Here is a 21,765-nt window from a genome sequence, read left to right as displayed (position 1 = left end):
ATAATTAAATTCCTCATTTCCTAATACTTTACATAGTTTTTCAACAAGACACTTCATCTGACATAGAGGAAGTAAAAAGGAAGAGTGGAGAGGAGAATAACCTGTCAGGCCTCTCTACCACCCTCCTACTTGCACCTATGCTAACCGATGGATGTTCTTCAGCCTAGTTCAAAGCTCTACTCAGTAACTTCTGAGTCATGACACTCACCTCACTCCAGAGCCTAAAGCGTAGCCTCCCTGAGACAGGGCATGTAGAAGGGTGAGTGTTTAGGACAAGAACTCCTTCTTTCTAAACTTCCTTCCAAACTCCACAGATCTCAGAAAGCAATAAGCCCTTTAGCTGGTTCCTATTACCTGGAAGTCTCAGATATCATTTCTGACTGGGTTTCTTGGTACTTTTTCAGCCTGTCCTAAAGTTCTCCAGAAATGTCAGTGATAGACTCATACTATATGTGCTATCTATAAAAAGGGAAAATTCTACAAACTCAGAGAAGGTAGAAATACAGAATGATGAAATTGGAATCTGGAAGCTTCTTTTTAGATACCATCTACTAAACTATCAAGCCTTACTCCAAACAAAATCTTAGTTCAGAATCTCAGAGGCTAATTAAACCAAGGTGGAACTAGTTAGTCAATTAAGAGAAAACTATGCACCCTCCTCTTTGAAGTGTATACTTATTGGGGAACTGACTGTCTCCAGGAAAATGTCACCTGAGGGACTTGGTCCTTAACACAAATGAAACTGTAAAAGGAGCTTCTTTTTACTCAAAGGGTTCCCAATTTGCTAAAACCCGTAGCGCTTACTTTATGAGTACAATCTTAGATCTGGTTAGAGCTGAATTAGGGTACAATGCTATTACTTAGTCATGGCATTGTCTCTAATTTGGAAACATCGGTGGTTAATTTGTGTATGGTTAGAACACAGTAGTGAGTATCTACAGACAACCCTATTTTGTAGGTGAAGAACAGGACTGCTGGGGGAAGAATAGTCAGAATGTCAAGTTTGACCCAGTACCATGTTTGCTGCTCTAACATCCTGCCTCTAACGATCACTTTCTGACTGCTCAGGTCCTTCTAGATAACCTCTTTATTTGAGACAGGGTTTCCCTATGTGGCCCTGGCTGTAGTGGAACTCAAAGAAAGCTGCTTGCTTCTACCCCCTGGGTGCTGGGACTAAAGGCATGTGCCAGCACACCCAGCATTAGAGTTCATTTTTACCTGAGTTATCTCAATACTTAATAGGACAGTTTTCTTATGTTCCCCCAACAGGATAAAGAATTTATCTTAAAGAGTTAAACTGTATCCCATAACACATTCGTGTATTTAAATTTTCCTGGCTAGACAAGACTCAAGAGGTATGTAGACTGGCACTTTATACATACATAATTGAACACATAAAACCTTGCAGTAAGAAGCGTGTACTTAAAAACAATATACATTCAAAGTATCTGACATGTACTGGAAGCTATTAAGTCCTTGCTAGCTGAACTATAGAAAAGCAAGATCTTGTTCCCTTTTACTAATTAGGGGTATCTTAAAAAGGACGAGAAGAATGATCGCTAGAAAGCACTATGGCTTAATAAAAATCTGCTCCAGAAAAGCAGGCCTCTTTCAATGACAAGATCTCACAAGTCCATGTCTCATATATGACTGAAAAAGCCAGTTTATAAATAAAACAACAGTGCATTTCTCAGGGTAGGAAAATTATCAAACAGCTTAGAAAAGTAGGAGTTGTGAACTTGGAACTACAACCCATCACCAACATTCTAAGTAAAGCCATTATCATGACCTAGTTAGAAACCTGACTTTCTTGAGTTTTACACTGGGTTTTGCAAATGTTCAAGAAGCCATTTCGTGATGTTTCAAGTCTTCCTGTTGGGATACAGTCCAGTAGTGAAGTGCTTGTCTCCAATATTCAGTGTCCTTGGCTTTGATCTCCAGAAGTACAAACAAAGAAACACCTCAATTTTCTTTAAACCAGCATTCCCATTTTCCTTGCATTTTCTCCAAGAGAAAGCAGCCATGGATCTGTTCTTCCCTTTCCTTTATGATCCCTGTTATGTTAACAAAGCTCTACAAGATATCTAGTTCTTTAAAAACTGTATTCAATAAATGTTACTTAGCAATCATGTTGTATCTGCTATAAAAGATGATAAAGTGCTGGAAATTGAGCACAAAGCCATTAAGTGTTTTTCATTTACTCCACCACTAACCTATACTCTTACCCTTTCAATCCAAATTTTCTATAATAATGCATAGTATTTACTTTTTTAAAAAAAGATTTTAAAAGACAAAATGTGGCTTTCAAAAAGTTAGAAGCTAGATGTGGTGGTACACACATGTAACTCCAGGAATCAGGGAACTGCAGTGAGGGGATTAGGAGTTCACAGTCATCATCAGCTACATAGTGAGTTTGTTACTATCCTGGACTACATGACATCATACATGAGACTCTGTCTAAAAACAGAACAGGATGAGAGAGAATTAAACCCTCAACAATCTGTTAGCAAACCAAGTGCATCAACATCTACCAAGATTATACAGTACATGAATATAAAATTTATGCTGTTAGTTCATCACTTGAAACTCAATTCAGATAATCCATCCCACTAACAAGTTAAAGAATTTTCCCATGAATAAATTAATAAAACCTGAAGAATTTTCAATGCTCTTAATCTGAATTCTTTCTTTCACGGTTGCTAACCCTCTCTAGCCCCCTCGTTACCAACTTCATCTTGGCAATTCCCTACATTCTTTATGGGTGACTATGATTGAGGTTTCAACCCTGCACCACTGACACTTGAAGCTAGTAGTGCCTTGCTGTGGGAAAATGCTAAGGTGTTGTATGATGGCCAACAGCACCCTTCCTGCCTCAGGTGTAACAACCAAAAGTGTCTCTGAACATTGCTGGAAGCAATTAGAAGCACTAGTCAGTCTCTGCTTTAGCAATTTCACTCCACCTTTGGAATGCAATTATCAGACCCTTGGAGAAGGTCCTTTACACCTGGATTTTCCCTCCAGGCAACCCATCTCAATGAACTTCCTCATCTGGACACTTTCTTATTACCTAAGCCATCACACTTCAAGCTGAATCACCACCCATTCCTCCTTACTATCACTACATTTTGTGATTGTTTTCCCCCAGTATCTTCTGTGTCAAGGACTACGAGAAGCACTGTGTGTGGATTTCTTTAGTCAGCCATCACAGTAGTACTGTGGGGTAACATTATTTTAGTTTATAGATGAAGAAACTGAGGTGAGGAAAGAAATCTAACCCTTCTCCAAGTATGAGGAAAACTACAGTTCAAATTTGCATAGTTTGAGTACATACATAATCTGCCTTCTAATTGTGTTATTTTATTTTCCCATCAAACACTAATATGTCTTCCCACCTCCCATTCAAAGTAAGGCATTTAGGAAGGCATACAATTTCGAGTCAGTTTTTTATCTTACCTTTCTCCTTCCTAATCTCTGTGTCTTACATATAGCAGTAGGCAACTGGTTCTGAATAAAGCCACACTACCTCTGACCTTTTACAGGTTTCTTCCATCTATGAAAATCTCCTCCTTTCCTTAGCATTCCCCTCCCACTGCTCTTCATTAAACATCCACACTTTTCCTCTTCATTTCAGTCTTCCCTGCCCATTCTCTCCCTTTAACCAAGTCTCATTCCCTCCCACCACCATCTTTCTGAAACAAAATTCTAAGTCACAAGGGGTTTGATTTGAGCCTATGGTTAGAATCTTACTACTACTTTCAATTATGTCTTGGACAGTTTTTGTTCCCTTCGCATCTTTCCTTGGCCCTGAATTCTTAGCTTTCCAACTCTGACTTCAAATGTCACCTTTGATCCTTTCAACCATACTGACAACATGTATGCCTCAATCTCACTACTTTGGAAATAAAACCTTAGCTTTGATAGTTTTTGATCTGGCTTATACTTCTACCGTTCCAAATCACATTCTCTCAGACCACAATCCGAAATTCCAATCAAAATACTCCATCCTTCCTCTAGTATGTCTTCCCTAAAGTGTGAATTTTGCTTTTCGAGCTGTACATTTTAGAGCTCCCAACATATGGCATTATGCTTTGTCCTCTCTTTGCCCTACAGTTCTCCTTCCTTACCATAATCATGCATGCCCTGCACGTATATATCAGAGGCCAACGTGTCTTAGAGTTTTGGGTACTTGAAAGGACCTGATAAGCATATGAATTGAATCTGCTGATCAAATTGAGATGTGAACAGCAAATGTGCACCCCAGGCACCTAAGAGAGACACGGTCACTGTCAAAGGATGAGCAGTCCTTATTGAGAGACATGAACATCGAACCACTATGAAGGCAGCACTGCTGCCAAGCACCTTCTCCTCCTGGGACTGCTTGTCCTGTTGTCAGCTGCTGTGACTTTATTATCTTGACAACTTGATGTGTAACCCATGACATGCACTGAAATGGATGCAACACAAAACAGTTCACTGGGGATGCTGTGCTCACACTGACTTGACATTACTACTTGCTCATAAGCTGCTTCTCTCTTTGTCTAATCCCAGAGTAGTACAGAGAACAGAAACACAAACTTCTGAGCACTTCTGAGTGAACAAACAAAGAGAGTCTGGATGCCCTGCAACATGGGAATATAAAAGTATTCTCCAGGGACATGTAGGACCTATAAAAACTAAGAAAAGTGCTTCTAGTCTATGTTGTTTTCCTGTTTTCTCTCTGCCTGAACCCAGCACAAATTAGAAAGACAGCTACTGGTAATGAAGTGGGAATAGAAAGTGACACTAACAGATTGTGGCAGCAACCACACAGAATTTATAATATTTTTGAGCTTGTTATATTTGCACATAGAAAGAAGGCCTGTTCTATCTGCTGAAGACTAAAAAGACCTTACCTCTTAACCCAGGTCCAGAAAGACAAAATCCACATGTTTTCTCTCACATGCAGATCCTAGCTTGAATTTTTAGATTTGTGTGTATAACTTAAGAATTATCTATGGATCTCAGGAAACTTAAAAAGATACCATGAAGGAGGGTGTGAAGAGATCTGAATGGGTGAGCAGAGAGAAGCGCACATATATGATGGAGAAATGCTAGAAATTAAAGGTTTAGACGGGGTGAGGTTGGGGAAATAGGGGGCAGGAATACGTTGGGTAACCCAGTCTAAGGATGTATGAAAAACCCTATGGAAAGCATTATCTATGGGGGACAGGGAAGGGCGCATCCCTCAACTTCTATTCTAGTTGTCCTTCCCCTCAAAGCCAATCACATGTGGATTAGGGAAACTAACCCTAAAATAACTGCATACTACCAGGAACATTCAGACGGATACTGGATATGGGAATTTCCTTTCCCAAGTCTTTGTTCCTGCAGGGGTTCACAATGGCAGAGCCCAGGTAGCATGGCGTACCAGAAAAAAGGTTTTGAGGACCAGCTTTACTAGCCACTTTTTGAATCTCAGGCAAATAAAAGTTTATTTGTAAAGCAGGATAACAGTGTTCTCCTGGATATTAAAAAAAAATAAATTTAACATAAAATAACACATGGAAAGAGTTATGTGTTACTCCAGGCACACAGGCCAATGAGTAACCAATCTGCGGTTGAGAGTCAACAGAATCGCAGCAGTTACTGTAAGCTTCTGTATGATACTCACGGAGCTCTCATAATGCATTCCTTAAAGAGAGACTCCACAGTTGGGAGCTGAGGTTCTAATTCCCTGAGAGCACACAGGACAAACATTCTTAGAGGTAGAGATTAAAGCACAGAATCTCTTTGCCTCAGGAGCCCCACACTGTTAAAAGGCAGTGGCCACTTTCTCTAGTTTGACAAGACATCACTCTGCTTCATCATAGATGTCCCAGATAGTCTAGGTTACAGCGGTGGCAAAGCAGAGTGTATAGATAGGAAGGACAGGCCCACATTCTGCTCTTTGGCACCTTTCCAGAGTCTATGGACACAGTAGCCTCTTCAATCTTGCAGGTGACTCTTACCCTATTTCCATTTCTCTGCAGATAAAACCTTATTTGCACCCTGTGTTTTATAAGACAGTTTCAAGGCCAAACTACTGCTATCTTCAGGAGTCCAGCTGGTCCTGCTCACCAAAGACCACCGCAGGTGGGGCTGCTGTCTTGTGTTGCCCCCTCTTGAAAGGAGAGGCTGGGAAGGATCATGCAACCCATGCCTGAGTATCCACCCAACCCTCCCAACCAGTTTATGGAATTCTGTCAGAAGCACATATAGGCTTTGGGTGTCTGGAAGGGTTAGAGTACACAGATGGGGAAAGATGTGGAGAAGAGGTTCCATCTACGCAGTAATGAGGAAGCTCCAATCCTTCTGCGGTGCTACTATAAAGTAACCTGTGCTCCTGGTCCATAAGCCCTAAATAAACCCCTAGTTTATTAAGTCTAATACACTAATTGGTTCCCCTGGGCGAACCTCACTAGAATCATAACTTGGTTTGTGACTGGATCTTAGAAGGGCAGACACTGTTCATGTCTCTCTTCAAGGGAAGCAATTTTATCAACACCTGTACATCTAAGAGCCAAGAACCACAGTGCTGTGGTCCCAAAGGCTGTGGCAGCAAATGTTCTTATACTGTTTTATATCTCCTCAAAAGTCTCCATTTTAAGGCATAAGATTGTAATTCTGTGATATGGTGCTAGCCTGTCATATACGAACTCCCCAGTTCACTCTCTGGTACTACAAAATAAAAATATCCATTTTCAGAGCATTAATTATGACACAGCATGATTAATCCTACTCTAGAGATGAAACTGAAATATATTAAGTGGCAGATAGGTAATAGGTACTGTGCTATGTGGGCCAGTCCTTCTGACTCTTACCATAAGAGGAAAGAAAAGCATGTTATGCTTGATACGTATTTTACCCTGAAAGTCTGAATAAACTCTACATTAGTATATATTCCAAGTGTACTTGTATAGGTAAAATATCAACTATGTCCTACAGATATCAACAAAAAAAAATCACAAAAAATTCATCAGCATCGTAAGCTCTGCGACCTTTCATAAGCTACTTTATCTCTTCAATTTCTGTTTATTTTAGCTCCCTTATCTATATGCTCAGACAATTAGAGAAGTATTATTTTCAATTTTATAACTACATAGCCATAAAAGCATCTACATATAGACTACAGTAGATTGAGAGCTGCACTTTGAAGACTTAGTTTTTGTTTGTTTTTAAGCATTCTTTTATTGATGTCTTGTCTGTATGTGAGGGTGTTAGATCCTAGAAGTACAGAGAGTTGTGAGGTACCATATAGGTGCTGAGAATTAAACCTGGGTCCTTTGGAGGAGCAGTCAGTGCTCCTAACCACTGAGCCATCTCTCCAGGCTTGAAGATTTAGTTTTAAGTTATCAAAGAAAGCATCTTTTTATTGAGTGCACTATAATTTTATGTCTTGAAAGGTTTAACGTATCATCAGGAAAAGGCTCTTAAATAAAAGTCTAGCTGGTTTTATCACTATTATCATAGTAGAGTTCTTATCTGTGTTCCCAGGCTCCTAAATTAAATGTCAAGTACAATCCTACGCTCACAACATGAAGCACGGCTGCTAGGGAGGAGTCAGAACAGCTCAGCTCCCTCCTCCTATTAGCTGTGTAATCAGCCCCTGAAACATTCAGCAGGGTAGGCTGTCAAGGCCCTGGTCAGTGTCAAATGGAGCAAGGCGGGTATCACAATAAACTGGTTTTATTAAGCTACTTAATGCTTAGTCTCTTTGTTTTCTAGCAATGCTCCAGCTTGCCCAGGGACTCAAAAATCATTACCACCTTATTTTTAAAATGCTTATAGTCTATATATATATATATATATATATATATATATATATATATATATATATATATATATATATATATGACTTTGGGGCCCCAATAAGAGAGAGTACAGTCAAAGAGTAAAGCTGCAGGGAAAATAAGAGGGACTAGGGGGAAAGATGAAGAATCTCAGTGGCATTTACTTTAAAGTGGAAGATACACACCACCTCATGTAACCCTTAAATGAAACCTAACTTTTTTCTTTTCATTTGGCACCAAGCAGTTTTTCTGACTAGAGAGTTCAGTCCAGAACAGCACAACAGATGCCATGTGGTGGATTTTTGTTTCTATCACGAATACTTACACAAAACTGCAAACATCCATGGCAGATATATCTGCCTTGACTTGCATGAGGGGAGAGCTACAGCTAGACCAGAGCCTGCCACCAAGAGACCCCAACTGTGAGAGTTTAACTCGATTTATTTGCATATCACTATCACTCAAAGAGATATCAATGATCCTTAAAACCTACAATCTATAAGTACCATTAAGTCTAAGAAGTACTAATTGATAAATAATCCAGTTATTTCTAAATGGGTGACTTTTTTTTTTCCTCAGGAAGGATTGGAAGGGTCTTCTCAATTCTGAAGGGAAGTAGCTGTCCCCAAATCCATTTGCCCCCCTTTTAAAGATGTTTCTCAGGACTAGAAGAAGGCTAGAAGTAGCCACCATTAACAGGATGTCATACTAAGTTCTTTATCTCATATGTCTTTCTTACACTCTATAAAGTACATTCTATTATCTATCCCCCATTTTACAGAGAAAAACCAAAAATCAATTGAGCACAGCATTTGCCCACGCTTGTGCAGTACCTATGCTAAAGCTACTTTTGGGAACAGAGCCTGAGCTCTGAATAACTGTAGTATACACACTGCTTCTCAAGTCAGAGGTGAACGTTGGCGTTTCTGACCCTAATCCCTGTCTAAAGAGGGAGAAGAAAAATACTACTCACGGCTAACGCTTCAAGTTAAGGACGTAACAAAGTAATTCGGGTAGTATTCTGCTTCCACCAAGAACTTTATTGAGATATAATCCACAGGTCTTATAATTTGTTCATTGAAGTGAGCTGGGAATAGTGGCACCCGCCTTTAATTCCTGCACCCAGGAAGAAAAGGCATGTGGATCTCTTCGAGGCCAGCCTAGTCTACATAGTGAGTTCAAAGACAGCCAGGAATATGTGCAGAGACCCTGTCTGAAAAAAAAGTGTACAGTCAGTTTTTTAAATATTCAGGTTGTTCGTATACCCAGGATTATAGAACTATCACTATCATCCATCTCAGCCCTATTGATATCCCTCAGTTTGTCATCCCTTGTAAATTGGCACCACTGTCATTCCCCACAGCCATAAAAAATACCAAGTCTGGTTTCTATTTCTTTATTTGACCAAACTCATCTTTTATATAAGTAGAATACAATATTGGACCTTTGGTGAATAACTTTTAAAAAATATATCTAAGAGATAAGACATCCCCATACGTCAGGGATATGATACTCCAATATATAACAGTTGGAGAGTGCAATAAGTTACCTTAAATTTTTGAGTAGACTCTGTTGTTACTGTTATCTTATTTTGTAGGCAAGATCTCACTATGTAGCCTAGGCTGATATGGAATTCACAGCAATCTTCCTGCCTCAGTCTCCTGAGCAGAGAAATGACAAGCACACTTTACCCTTGTCAGCATTGACCTGTGATTATTTAACACAAGAAAACTTATCCTTTCATGACAGAAATTTACAAAGGGAAACCTCTGTCTCCCTGTCTTATTAGAAAACAAACATGCCTCTAATCACCAATGCATGTATACCATGCACAGCCTCTCCATCTTTGCTTACCATTCTGTTTGGGGCATCTCCTAGAACTGGCCTATTTCAATGGTACTCACACCTCAATTCAAGACTATTCACTGGGTTATAAATACAAATAAATTTATATTCCTTTTTTTCTCCTGCGGATCTGTTTCTGTTAAGGGTTTCTCAATTAAGAACTATGAATAGGAGAGAAAAAAATGATTTTTTTCCTTATATGATATTTCCAAGGGTACTTGATGGTATGGCCTATATTACTACTTCATTTTTCCTTGATAAATACTTCATAGTGATGTACCACACTTTATTTATCCATTCATCAGTGGAGGACAAGAGGGCTGTTCCTACTTTCTGGACAAAATGACTAATGCTGCTGTGAAGTATGTACATTTTTATGTTCATCTGCTTTCATCTCTCTTAAATATATTTGACTATCTAACAACAGAGCTGTTGGGTAAAGATTAGCTATCAGAGGGACTGAGACTATTTACAAATGTCTCCATTACACAAACCAGTCATAAATGCGCAGGGATGCAATTTCTCTACACTCACACACTAAAGAACACTGCAACGCTGGGGCCCTGAGAGCTGTCAGCCTCCACGGTCTCTCCTTAACTTCTTGGGTCTGTCTCCTCATCAGCGAGGTGAGAGGACTGGAGCAGGAGGTCTTTGCAAATGAGTACTCTCCAGTTAGCACATAAAAGACACATCGACCTGGAAGGACACTGATGCAATAAAGTAGGTGCTGTGTGACAAGGAACCCAACTTTGCATTCTATTTTCGCTGTTCCTGAGTAATTTTAAACTACAACTGTCAGTTGTACTTCCCAAAATACAAACAAAACAAAAACAAAAGCAAAACAGAATCTATTCATGCCATAAAAACCTAAGGGCACAATTTAAGAAAATCGCTATTTGACAGTAAAGGCAAATTAGCTTACATGATTCTAGTACCTGAAACTAGGGTTCAAAGATCAAAGTTTATTTAAATAATAAAAATGTATGAATAATTATAAAAGCTGTTAGATGTAAAGGTCAGAAAACAAAACTTCATATATAGTGTTTTTATGTCTATACACACAAATGGGGTGAGCGTTTGGGCGGGGGTGGGGTGGGGAGCAAGAGGAAGTGTGTCTACCTGAAAGGCAAAGCAAAGCTACATTTTAACATCTTTCATTTAATGTCCCTGACTTGTACCTTGGAATGATCTAAGCAGATCTAAGAACTACCACTGAAATTATGTGAAATAGCCCAGACTCAATAATCAGCATTAATAAAACCCCCAAACTTTATAAACCACTATGCGCAATGAAAGGATAAGTGGGTTTTTTCTTTATTCTTTGTACTTATCTGTATTTTAAAAATGTCTATAAGAACTCATATTACTTTTCCAATAGAGGGAAAAGCAAGAAGGAAGGTGTTTCCTTTGGCATTGATAAAGGCAAGGGAAGAAAGAAGTAAAAGAGACTTGTTCTACCCTTTGTGCCCTCTGAGTGTCTACAGAAGATGGAAGGGGCCACAACGGTTTATGAGTGGTTCCTATGCCAGAAGCTAGAGCTGCCCTCGCAAAGGAGTGGTTTCCCCAACTGCTGTTCTCCACGAATCAAGTCAGTCAGCTGAAGCTCTTGCCTCAGTCTGTCAGAGCCAGATGCTCTAGATGCTATGCTTCTTTGCCATCTTCCGTAAGACACCTACCAATTCAGGTGCTCTGGGACTGTGATCATTTGGGCTGAAAGATTCCAATAAAGAAAGAGGAAAGAAGATGCTAGGAAAAATAATCTGAGAATGGTCATAATGAAAAGGGTAACAGTTTACGTGCATCTGTAGCCTATATCTGCTTGTTCCAGATTCAATACAGTGGGGGTGAAGAACATGTAGTAAAACAAACCAAAAGGTAAGTCCTTAGCCAGGTGTTGTGGTATATGCCATTAGTCCCAGAACTTGGAAGACAGAGGCAAGAGGAGCTCTGTGAGTTCGAAGCCACCCTGGTCTACATAGTTGAGTTCCAGCATAGCCAGGGTTATATAAAGAGAACCTGACTCATTAAAAAAAAAAACAAAACATTAAGTTCTGGTCCATCACTTACTAGCAAGCTACTTAACTTCTTTAAGTCTGCAATCTCATTCACAAAATGGGACAAATTATTTATTTCATGGGTGTTGTAACAGATGCTATATAACAATTACTGTGTGTCAAGAACCATGATAGTAAGGGTTGAGGTTACAAAACAAAGTAAACATGACTTATACCTTTCAAGATTCCTACTTATAGCTTTTAAAATAAAAGGTACAAACACAGGACACCAATTCACAGAGCTCCTTAATCAAATGAGCACACTCACATGAAGTATTTAATAGCTGTGCTATCTCAAGTCTTAATTCAGCTGTTGGAATAAACACTGCCCAGTGATGTTTCTGTTTTGGTGCAAGACAAGCAACAGGATGAAGTCTGGCTTGGCTCTTATGAATAACAGAGTATTAACAAGAAGAATTCAAACTAGGTTTTGATTAACCATTATGATTTTTAAACACAAACCCTATATTTCTGACATTATAGGACACAGAAAGGCAGACTAGGTTGTGTTCTATGACAATAATATCAATTATGAAAAGTTGATCACAAAGTTCTGAAATTGCAAAATGTAAGAAAGCCATCCTTAGATATAGCTAACAAATTTCATGTTGCTAGACAGGTTTTTTTGGAGGGGAGTCTTCATTCTTTAGTAAGACTATCTTTAGAGGCTTGTAACAAGAAAAAAAGAAAGAAGTGGCCATGCCGTAGACTGGACTGGTATGACCAGAAGCCACGTTTGCTTCACTTCACTCAGACAGAAGAACATAAGCTAGTTTGATAGAAGTTTCCAGGTGCTTTAATCTTTGAAACGAACTTCTTGACAAAATTAACATAAAGGCTGGAAAGATAGCTGAAGGTACTGGCTGCTTTTTCAGAGGATATGGATTCAATTCCCAGCCCCCACCAGATTGATCAAAACCACCTAGCCCCAGGGGACATGAGACCCTCTTCTTGTCTCTGTGGGTGCCAGGTATACAAGTGGTAAATAGGCAAAACACACATAAAAAGAAAATTTAAAAATAAAAAAAAGAGCCAGGCATGGTGACCCACACCTGTAATCCCAGTACTCAGGGAACAGAGGCAGGTGGATCTCTGTGAATTTGAGGCCAGCCTGGTCTACAAAGTGAGTCCAGGACAGCCAAGGCTACACAGAGAAACCCTGTCCCTACATAAATAAATGAAGATAGGTAAATTGATTGATTATTATGAATTAGAGAACCACACTGCTTTTAAATGTTTGCTTTATGTACAATAGTTAAAGGAAACAATGAAAAGCATAGTTTGAAGGGAAGAAAAATAATCAACACAAAACTTGTTGCTATTGGCATAAAGGCTTAGTTTGACAGAGATTCGTATGATATGCTCGGTGCTTTCTCAGACAAACTATGAACAGTTAACTCAAGAAAGCTGTAAATATAAAAGAACTCAGCTTCAACTTTCTTTCATGCCCAAGGGTACTCCATCCTGCCACAGGCGTGCACCTACATGACGTTATCTTTTTGTTTTGTTTTATTCTGCATTTGAAACAGAGCCTCACTGTGTAACCCACAAGACCTCACATGGCCCTGCTTCAGATTCATAAGTACTGAGATAACAGGCCCAAGGCGTCCCTCAGATGAACATCTCTTATTTCTTTCAAGCTGAGCAGAAACATGAAAAAAAAAATCTACATGCAATCAAACAAGCAAAGAAAAAGTAAACAAAAAAACCCTATTTTGTGTAGCATATTTCTAAAAGTTTGGCTAGAAAAGAAAGTTCTGCAAACTGAATCATATCAAACACATCTGGATAGTTTATTATTTAAAAAGTAACTTCCTAGTAGCAAAAACAATCTTTATGCACAACATAGATGTTAGACACCTTTAAAGACATGTAACCTTTAAAACAAGGTGTACACACACACACACACACACACACACACACACACACACACACACACACACACACGGCTTTCTTCTCTGGTCCTGTGTAAGTTCTTACCCATCAGTGGCTCTGTTCTCAAGGTCACTGCTAGTGGCATGGATGTTTCTTATGGTTTCTCTAGTTTTAGAACTCAGCCTATTCTCAGAACCACAGCATGGTCTTTAATTACCTCCTGTTTTGACTCAACACCTCTGTTCACACTCCTTGAAGCCCTTTCCTTCTTCCTAACGTGGCTATTTCTCTATAGAAATAAGACGATTATGCAGACCCGCTCTCTTTTGCAGACTGTACTGACTTTCCATCTCCTTTTCCATCCCTATTTCTTTGTTACTTCTGATCAATTCATTTGTTTCGTAAGCCTAGATTTTTATATTTTCAAATTTGAAAAAAATAGTCTTATTTTTATGTGCCCTCCTATTTGAAAATGGAAAAACAAAACAGATGAACAAAGAAACAGAAAACACATACACACACACACACCACTACCACCACCACCACCACCACCACCACCACCACCACCACCAAAAACCAACCAAAAAAAAAAAAAAAAAAAAAAGCAAAAGGAAAACAGCCCAAGGTTTAGCACAGTGGTTCTCACAGTCTGAGCCTCTGTCAGCCCACATCAACTGGATCTAACTCTGAGAGTAGACCCAGAACTCTGTATTTTAATAAATCCTCTGGTTTATTTTTATGAACAATAAAATTTAAGAATAGTTGATGTAGAAGAAAGTGTCTGACATGCTTTGAATAAAATGAAGTGTTCTAGTTTCCCTTTCTCTTGCTGTGACGGGCTTACATTTGCACATGCTAGTCCTCACGCATACATGAGGGAAGCCAGGGCAGGAGCTCAAGCCAGAACTTGAAGCAGAGAGCACGGAGGACTGCTACTTGCTGACTTACTTCCTCAGAGGTTCATGTTTAACTAGTCTTCTTACACAGGACCACCTGCCTATGTCAGGTGGTACCCACAAGTTGGCTGGGCCCTCCAGATAATCAGCAATAAGACAATCCCTCACAGACAGGCTCACAAGCCAGTTTTATCAAGTCCATTCCCTAATAGAGACTTTCCTCCCAGATGACATCAGGCTTTGTGAACTTGCTGTTTAAAGCAAACTAGGACCTGAATCATATTAATAAGAGTAACCAATGTTCTATTTGTCAACACAGAAGAATGTCTACAATATTCTGCATAATGAAAAAGTAACCTAAAAACATAGGCATAGCATAATTTTTACAGAAAAATTAAAAGTCCAAAAAATATCTAGGAGGTTATATACCAAACTGTCAATAGCTGTAACTAATGAGGGGAATTCATTTCAGCTTTCCTTTCTGACAATCTGTACCTTTTATCTATAAGCATACACTGTTTTATAATTACAGAAAACAGCTAATCGGGGCATCTTCCACTGTTCTTTAGTAGAGCACACACTTAAAAGTGAACTCACGAGGCTGGAGAGATGGTTCAGCTCTTCCAGAGGACCTGAGTTTGATTCCCAGCACCCACTGGTGGCTCACAAACCACCGGTAACCCCAGTCCTTCCATGAAAACAGCATGCACCAAGTTCACAGACATACATACAGGCAGAACCCCATACACAATAAGTAGGTAGGTAAGGAAGTAAGTAAGGAAGTTCGTAAGTAAGAAAGTAAGTTTGGGGTGGATTCAGTCTGTAGTAGACTTTCCCTCTGGACTAATCAAACTCTGTAATGCTTTAAATGTCTAGAGGAAGTGGGCAGAGACAGTGCTCAGTCCCCTGGGATTCAATCACTGTATTTATATTTCAAAATGACAGCTCATAAAGCCTGAGCTAGTTTGTCCTTAAATAGGTCAATCCAAAAAGAGGGTGATAGGGCCCTGGAGGTTAACAGGACAGACAGAAAACTTCAGGGTACTTCTGGAAGATAACAATTGATTTCTGAGAATTTGTTAAAAGTTTATATTGAAAGTGGTCTGGTTTCTCCCTCTTTACCGATCTGGCAGTCTCTCTCACTTACATTCACTCATCCTTTCTTAAGCTAGCTCCCTGTACACTCAAGCAGTGTAGTAGACTGAAAGGGGCGTGAAGACGAAAGGGTGGGCAATGTGTGCACTCACACCTAAGATCAAGTCAGTTACAACCCACTTTCAGCTTAGGGCACTGGCTCTCAAATTTCCTAATGCTACAACCCTTCAAATGCAGTTCCTCATGTTGTGGTAAACCCTAACCATTAAATTATTTCCATAGCTCTTCCACAGCTGTAATTTTGATACTGTTATAATTAAATCATGGAGGGACTGGGGTTACCGGTGGTTTGTGAGTCACCTTGCGGGTGGTAGGAATCAAACTCAGGTCCTCTGGAAGTGTTGAGCCATCTCTCCAGCCTCGTGAGTTCACTTTTAAGAGTGTGCTTTACTAGAGAGCATAGCTGATATGTAGGATATCTAATATGAGACCCCACCCCAAAGGAACAGCGATCCACAGGTTGAGAACTGCTGTATTAGGGCATCCTTTGGTGGATTCTTCTTGTTCCTGGCAAGTTTCTAAAAGAAACTCATTACCTATAATATCAATCCCTTTTCAGTGCTTTGTTAATCACAAACACACAGGTATGGCAGAGACAGAAAACATAGTTGGTTTCCTGCAGCATACCTGTTATCCACAAAAACCAAAGAAACTTCTCAAAGTGTTTTCCAGCTACTTTTAGTATTTAATTGGTTTAGCTTTATCAATAGAAAAATACTTATACCAAGAGTCTTCCTATTCTAGGTACGAGTTGTTAAAGTTACACATTTTTTTTGTCTACATGCTCACAACCATTAGAACCTTACCTGTTCAAAAAGAAAGGAGATACACTAACAGTCTTTTCAGTGTCATATGAAAAGCAAATTACTGATGGCTGCAGTTACCTTTTAAAAAGCCCATTACTGTCAATGGCTCTTCTTCATTGGCGCCGCAGCTTAGAAAACATGATTACAGAGCATGAAGTTGAAAGCTGATGCTTGGTTTGCAGTGTGAATTGAAGAAAGGAATCTTCTGACTCTCACCTCCACAGTAGATCAGATTTGGAGCAAATCACTCCTTTAAGCCTTACTGTCCTTAAAATAACATTAATTAAGCTGGGAAAAGAACTACTTCACAGATGTTTGTAGCAATCAGAAATATGGAAAGAGAGGGAGAATGAGGAGTTGTGTCTGATAGAGACAGAGTTTTAGTCTGGGACAATGAAAACATACTAGACGTGGACAGTGATGATGTCTGCAGAGCGCTGTAATGAACCTAATGCCACTGTAATACGCATCTTAAATGGTTCAAGTTTTGTCATGTTTTATTGTAACTATGAAAGATTCCTAGTGCAGGACCTGACTTCTCACGTATTCCAGAGAGAGTAAGTGTCTCAGGTAGGAGGAGAAAGGAATCTGTTAGTCATAATCCTTCCTGCACACTCAACCCACCACCACCCCATTCTGGTTTCACATCTTCCAGAATTATCAATCTTCCAGCTCTCCAAATCTTATAAAGAATCTAGGGTGTTCAAATCATTTTCTAGACCAGACTCCAAGCAATGAAGACAAAGACAGGCTCAGGGGCAGCTGCCTCCTGTAAGCCAGGTAAAGACAAGGCTGTTCACCAGCTGTCTGGGTGTCAGGGTCCAGAACTGATACTGCCATGCTGATCAGTATATCAGATACCTTTGGCTGATCGCATGGACACAGAGGACAGAAGTCTCAAAAGTATGGCAAAGAAAGGTTAAAAACACAATTCTCTATAATTCAGAAAAAAAACTATTAATGATTATGTATTATATACCATGAAATGGAGAAGGGGAAAATGGGTGACTTTTCTCCAGACATATTAGAATACTGTTTTTGATGGAGAGGCTTAATTGGATTTAAATACAAAGTACAGATATATGATTATTAACACACCCTGGACTCAGACCAAGGAGAACAAATGCTTGAGGTATCCAATATCTAGTTAATTCCAAAACAATACTTACTTTAGGATCTGAGCTCTTGAACTTTAACCTTTCCACCAACTCTATCATAGCCGCCTTCAGTCCGCCTGAATCTTTGCTCTAGGAGAAAGAACAGTTACAAAGTCACCAGGTAGCACATCATTGTTCCCTCAAACACAAACAGCATTTCAGAGAGCAGAGAGGACAGTGAAACAGAAAGCAAATTTGTCTTCTTATCAGACACAGGACTAAACAACTAAGGAAGGCATGGACAAGGAGGGTCAAAGCAAAAAATGCCTGGAATGAAAATTAAACACAGTTTGTGGCTGGATGTAGTAGCATTTCCATTTAATGCCATCTCTCAGGAGGCAGAGACAGGAGGATCTCTGTGAGATTGAAACCAGCCTAGTCTACATAGTGAGTTCCAAGCCAGCCAAGCTTGCAAGGGAGGGAAGGGAGGGAACATTTTAAAAACACAATTTATACAGGATGACCTCACTGTCTCATCTCAAACTCAACTGTGCCTGTGTTCAAGGCCTGCAAAAGGCTACTGATACAGAAGTATGTGTATTATATATACTTATAAAAAACAGGCTTAAATTCAAATAGAATTACGATATGCTAGTTAAAAACACAAGTTTTTTAAATCAGACACATGGTTTTGAAGTTGTTTGTCACTAACTAGGTGACTAACCCATGACATTATTGAATTTCTCAAAATCTCTCTTGCCTACAAAACGGGATTAATATACAAAGGTAATATAGATAAATATGGCTTAATCGAAATGTTTGCACAAGTATTAGCAGAATGTATAACACACAGTAAGTGTTCCAAAATGACACTTGCCTATTATTTAGAGTAGTACAATCCAACAAAAATGCAATGTGAACACCAAGAGAGGTAAGCCTCCATGTAAATCTTAAGTTTTAGAGTAGCTATAATAAGAAAGTAAGATCACTTTTAATACATTTTGCTTATAATTGAGTATATCTAAAATATCAGCAACACATAATTCTGATATGAGGTCTTACCTCTGACCTCTGTCTGCTTTGGCCCATTTCTTCTCTTGGAAATCCTTTCTTTCTTAATAAATTACTTCTTCTCAACACACACACACACACACACACACACACACACACACACACACACAGTGGGGGAGAGAGGGGGTCTTATGCTTCCTATCCATCCCCAACTAGGTCTTTGCAATCTAGTTCTTATCATACAGTCCAATTCAACCTGGACTAAACACACTTCACGTCACATGTAGTTAATGACCACTGTAGAGGTCAGCACAGAATGTAGACCTTTGCTGTAATAGTACATGTTGCACGCAGCTGAGAAATAATTGTGTTCATGTATGCCAGGATAGTTAGAACAGGACCTAGCACTGAATAAAAACATGCATTTAACTATTATTTTTGTCTGTTTTCTTGTGATGTTTTGAGTTCTTTAAAAGCTAGAACTATTTTTTGTTTTGCTTTGTTTTGTTTTTCATAGCCTGGCTATCCTTGACTTGCTCTGTAGACCAGGCTGGCCTCAAACTCACAGTGATCCACCTGCCTCTGCCTCCCAAGTGCTGGGATTAAAGGCGTGCACCACCACAGCTAGAACTATTTTTTAATGTCTATATCTCTTACACCCTGCATCAAGAAAGTGGTGCTTTACTTGGGCTCAGCAGGTGAAGGCACTGCCACTTCAATGGTTTCAAGCCTAATAACCTGAGCTCGATGCCCGGAACCCACACAAAGGTGGATGGGGAGGACTGTTTTTACAAATGTGTTCTCTGACCTTCACACATGCACTGTGGCATGCATGCCTACAAATATTCTTCCTCGCTAAAAATTTTAAGACATACAAGGTAGTAGTAAAAAACAAAGGTGTAAAACATCCACTGAAAGAAATTAATAACTGAATATGAAATCTTATGGAAAATGTTCTCATTATAATTCATGCATGAAGCAAAATCTAAAGTCACAAGAACTAATTTATTTTATCTCAGAAATTCTGATATAGGACAGCACCACTTATTTTACCAGTAAAGAAACAAGCATAAAGACAATGACTATCATTTTTATGGGAGAAGGGTCAATTAAGAAGTACAAGAATAAACAAATACTAAAAGATCACTTACTCAAAATCAGTCTTAAGAGCAACCATAGGACCATCTCCAAATCTACAAATCCAGTTCAATTCCTCCCAAACAGGAATACTTTGTAAGACTCCATTCCATGCTAATCTCTTTCCCCTCTCAAGACTACAAGAGAAAGGTCTAGTATCACGTGACCATGCCCAGCATTTGCTTTAGATTGTGCTTGCTCTCTGAACACAACTCAGATCACACTTCCATTCTAGCTGTGGTTCTAAAGTTTAGCAATTTCTATTTTTTAAACTGGTCTCTCCACTCCTTTAAGCCTTTCATCTCTATAGTCTTGCACATGACAGTTAGGAACAGGAATTTAGAAGTTACATACCAGGGAGGGTGAAACCTTAGTCCTGGAAGGGTTAAGTTGCCAGACACAATCCTACTTTTTACAAGATAAACAGAAAAAAAAAAAGGCCTGTCTAGTGATATCATCCCTCTAACCTATTCTCATTGGCTGAACAAGCAGGTCACTTGTCCCTGGAAAGCTCTCCCCAACCCCCAACCCCAACACACACACACACACACACACACACACACACACACACACACACACACACACACACACACACAGTCTCAGCTGCCAGCACCATTTTAAACTATTAAGCAAGAGCCCTGATGGATTATGACTTTTCCCCTGGCTGTAAAAAACAAAAACAAAAACAAAAACAAAACAAAACAAAACAAAAAAACAGAAAGGAATGCACTAAACTAAGTCTTAAATGTCTTCAAAAAACAAAGACGGCAGAAGGACAGACTAGCAGCTGTTCCTTGCTAGTACAGAGAGATGAGGAAACCCTTTGCCTTTTCCTAATAATGCATGTCACCAGGGGAATCCTCCTCCTGTTCACAAGGGACCAAAAGTATCACTTACCCAGGGGAGACACAGAGCAGCACCTGAGAAAGCCTCCCTTCAGAAAATCATACACTCTGCTTTCTGCAGCCAACTCAGAGTTATTCTCAAACATTAACTGGGTCTGCTATGTTCAGCCTTAAGTATGAACAAAGCTCCCCTAATATCACCACCCCCACCCCAATAAAATGAAAAGCTCTTTAAGGTAGATCTGTCTCTAAAAGTTTTAGAATTGATGCAAAACTACTAAAGGAAGATCCTGGTGTAAGTTCTCCCCACCCATAGCCTCTGTATTCCCCACACCCATTTCTTCCCTGCACTCTAGGGAGTCTTATGCATAGGTGTTCAATCAAGTAGCCCAAGCTCTGGAAACACCTTCTCAAACAGTCTCTTTAGCCACATCTATGACCTAGGGACAGATACATATCATAGGTCGAATTCATTGGCCTGATCCATCTTTATACAGGCAGGCTCCAGAGATCCTGGTAGTGGGCTCAAGACATTTTGTCAGGGTTCTTAGGAGACAGTCTTTAAGGGGACAGGTATGGCCAAAGGAAGGAGCTTCAAAGATACAGGGCAGAGGACAAGAGGTGGTTTGGACCTAAGGGTGAATCTGCGTATAAGTACCTCAAATTGTAGAGTTTTATCATGTTTCTGTTAACTGTTTGCTGAGGGAAGTCTTTAATCAAAAGAACCAGAACTGATTTTTACACACACTGCTACATATCCTCCAATTTATAGAGAATAGTTTCCTCTGAATCCTTATTCTAATTGAGAACTAGATGAAGGATACAAAGACAAAAAATCCTAACCTTCCAAATATCTAGTTCCATAAATGAAGAGATTCCGTCACCTCATCTTGGCCAGAGTAGACGGCTTTTCTTTACATGCTACCTTCATCCTGTAACGCATCCAGGGCACAGGTCAGCATGAACATACCTTGCTTTATGTACTTCCTTCCTCCACCAAGAGAGTGCAAAATAAACAAGTGCTGTGCTGTGACGCCGAGAGCTCAGAGGATGATCAAGCATGGCAAAAGTCGGTCCACAGTGAAACTAGAGGACAAAGTGACTCCCATCTCTCAGGCCGAGCTCCAAAGCACTTACATATGCTCTTTTTCTCGTGTCTCTCAATAACCTTAAAAGTGCTGTATTCTCATGTTGCAGCTAAAAAACAATAGCTGGTGAGAATCAAATAAAGAGCCC

General features: G+C 39.6%; 1 protein-coding gene across 1 annotated transcript in view; it reads right to left on the bottom strand.

Annotated features, from left to right (window-relative positions):
• TRIM44 (tripartite motif containing 44) overlaps positions 1-21,765 on the bottom strand; it is a 99,491-nt gene that overhangs the window by 63,808 nt on the left and 13,918 nt on the right. Inside the window, exon 2 of the mRNA XM_084774993.1 lies at positions 17,609-17,686. Within this exon, the coding sequence (XP_084631119.1) occupies positions 17,609-17,686 (78 nt within the window). The remainder of the gene's footprint in view (positions 1-17,608; positions 17,687-21,765) is intronic.

Source organism: Acomys minous, assembly GCF_964271855.1.
Source record: "Acomys minous genome assembly, chromosome: 3".
Classification (NCBI taxonomy): Eukaryota; Metazoa; Chordata; class Mammalia; order Rodentia; family Muridae; genus Acomys; species Acomys minous.
This window is presented reverse-complemented; position numbering and strand designations above follow the sequence as displayed.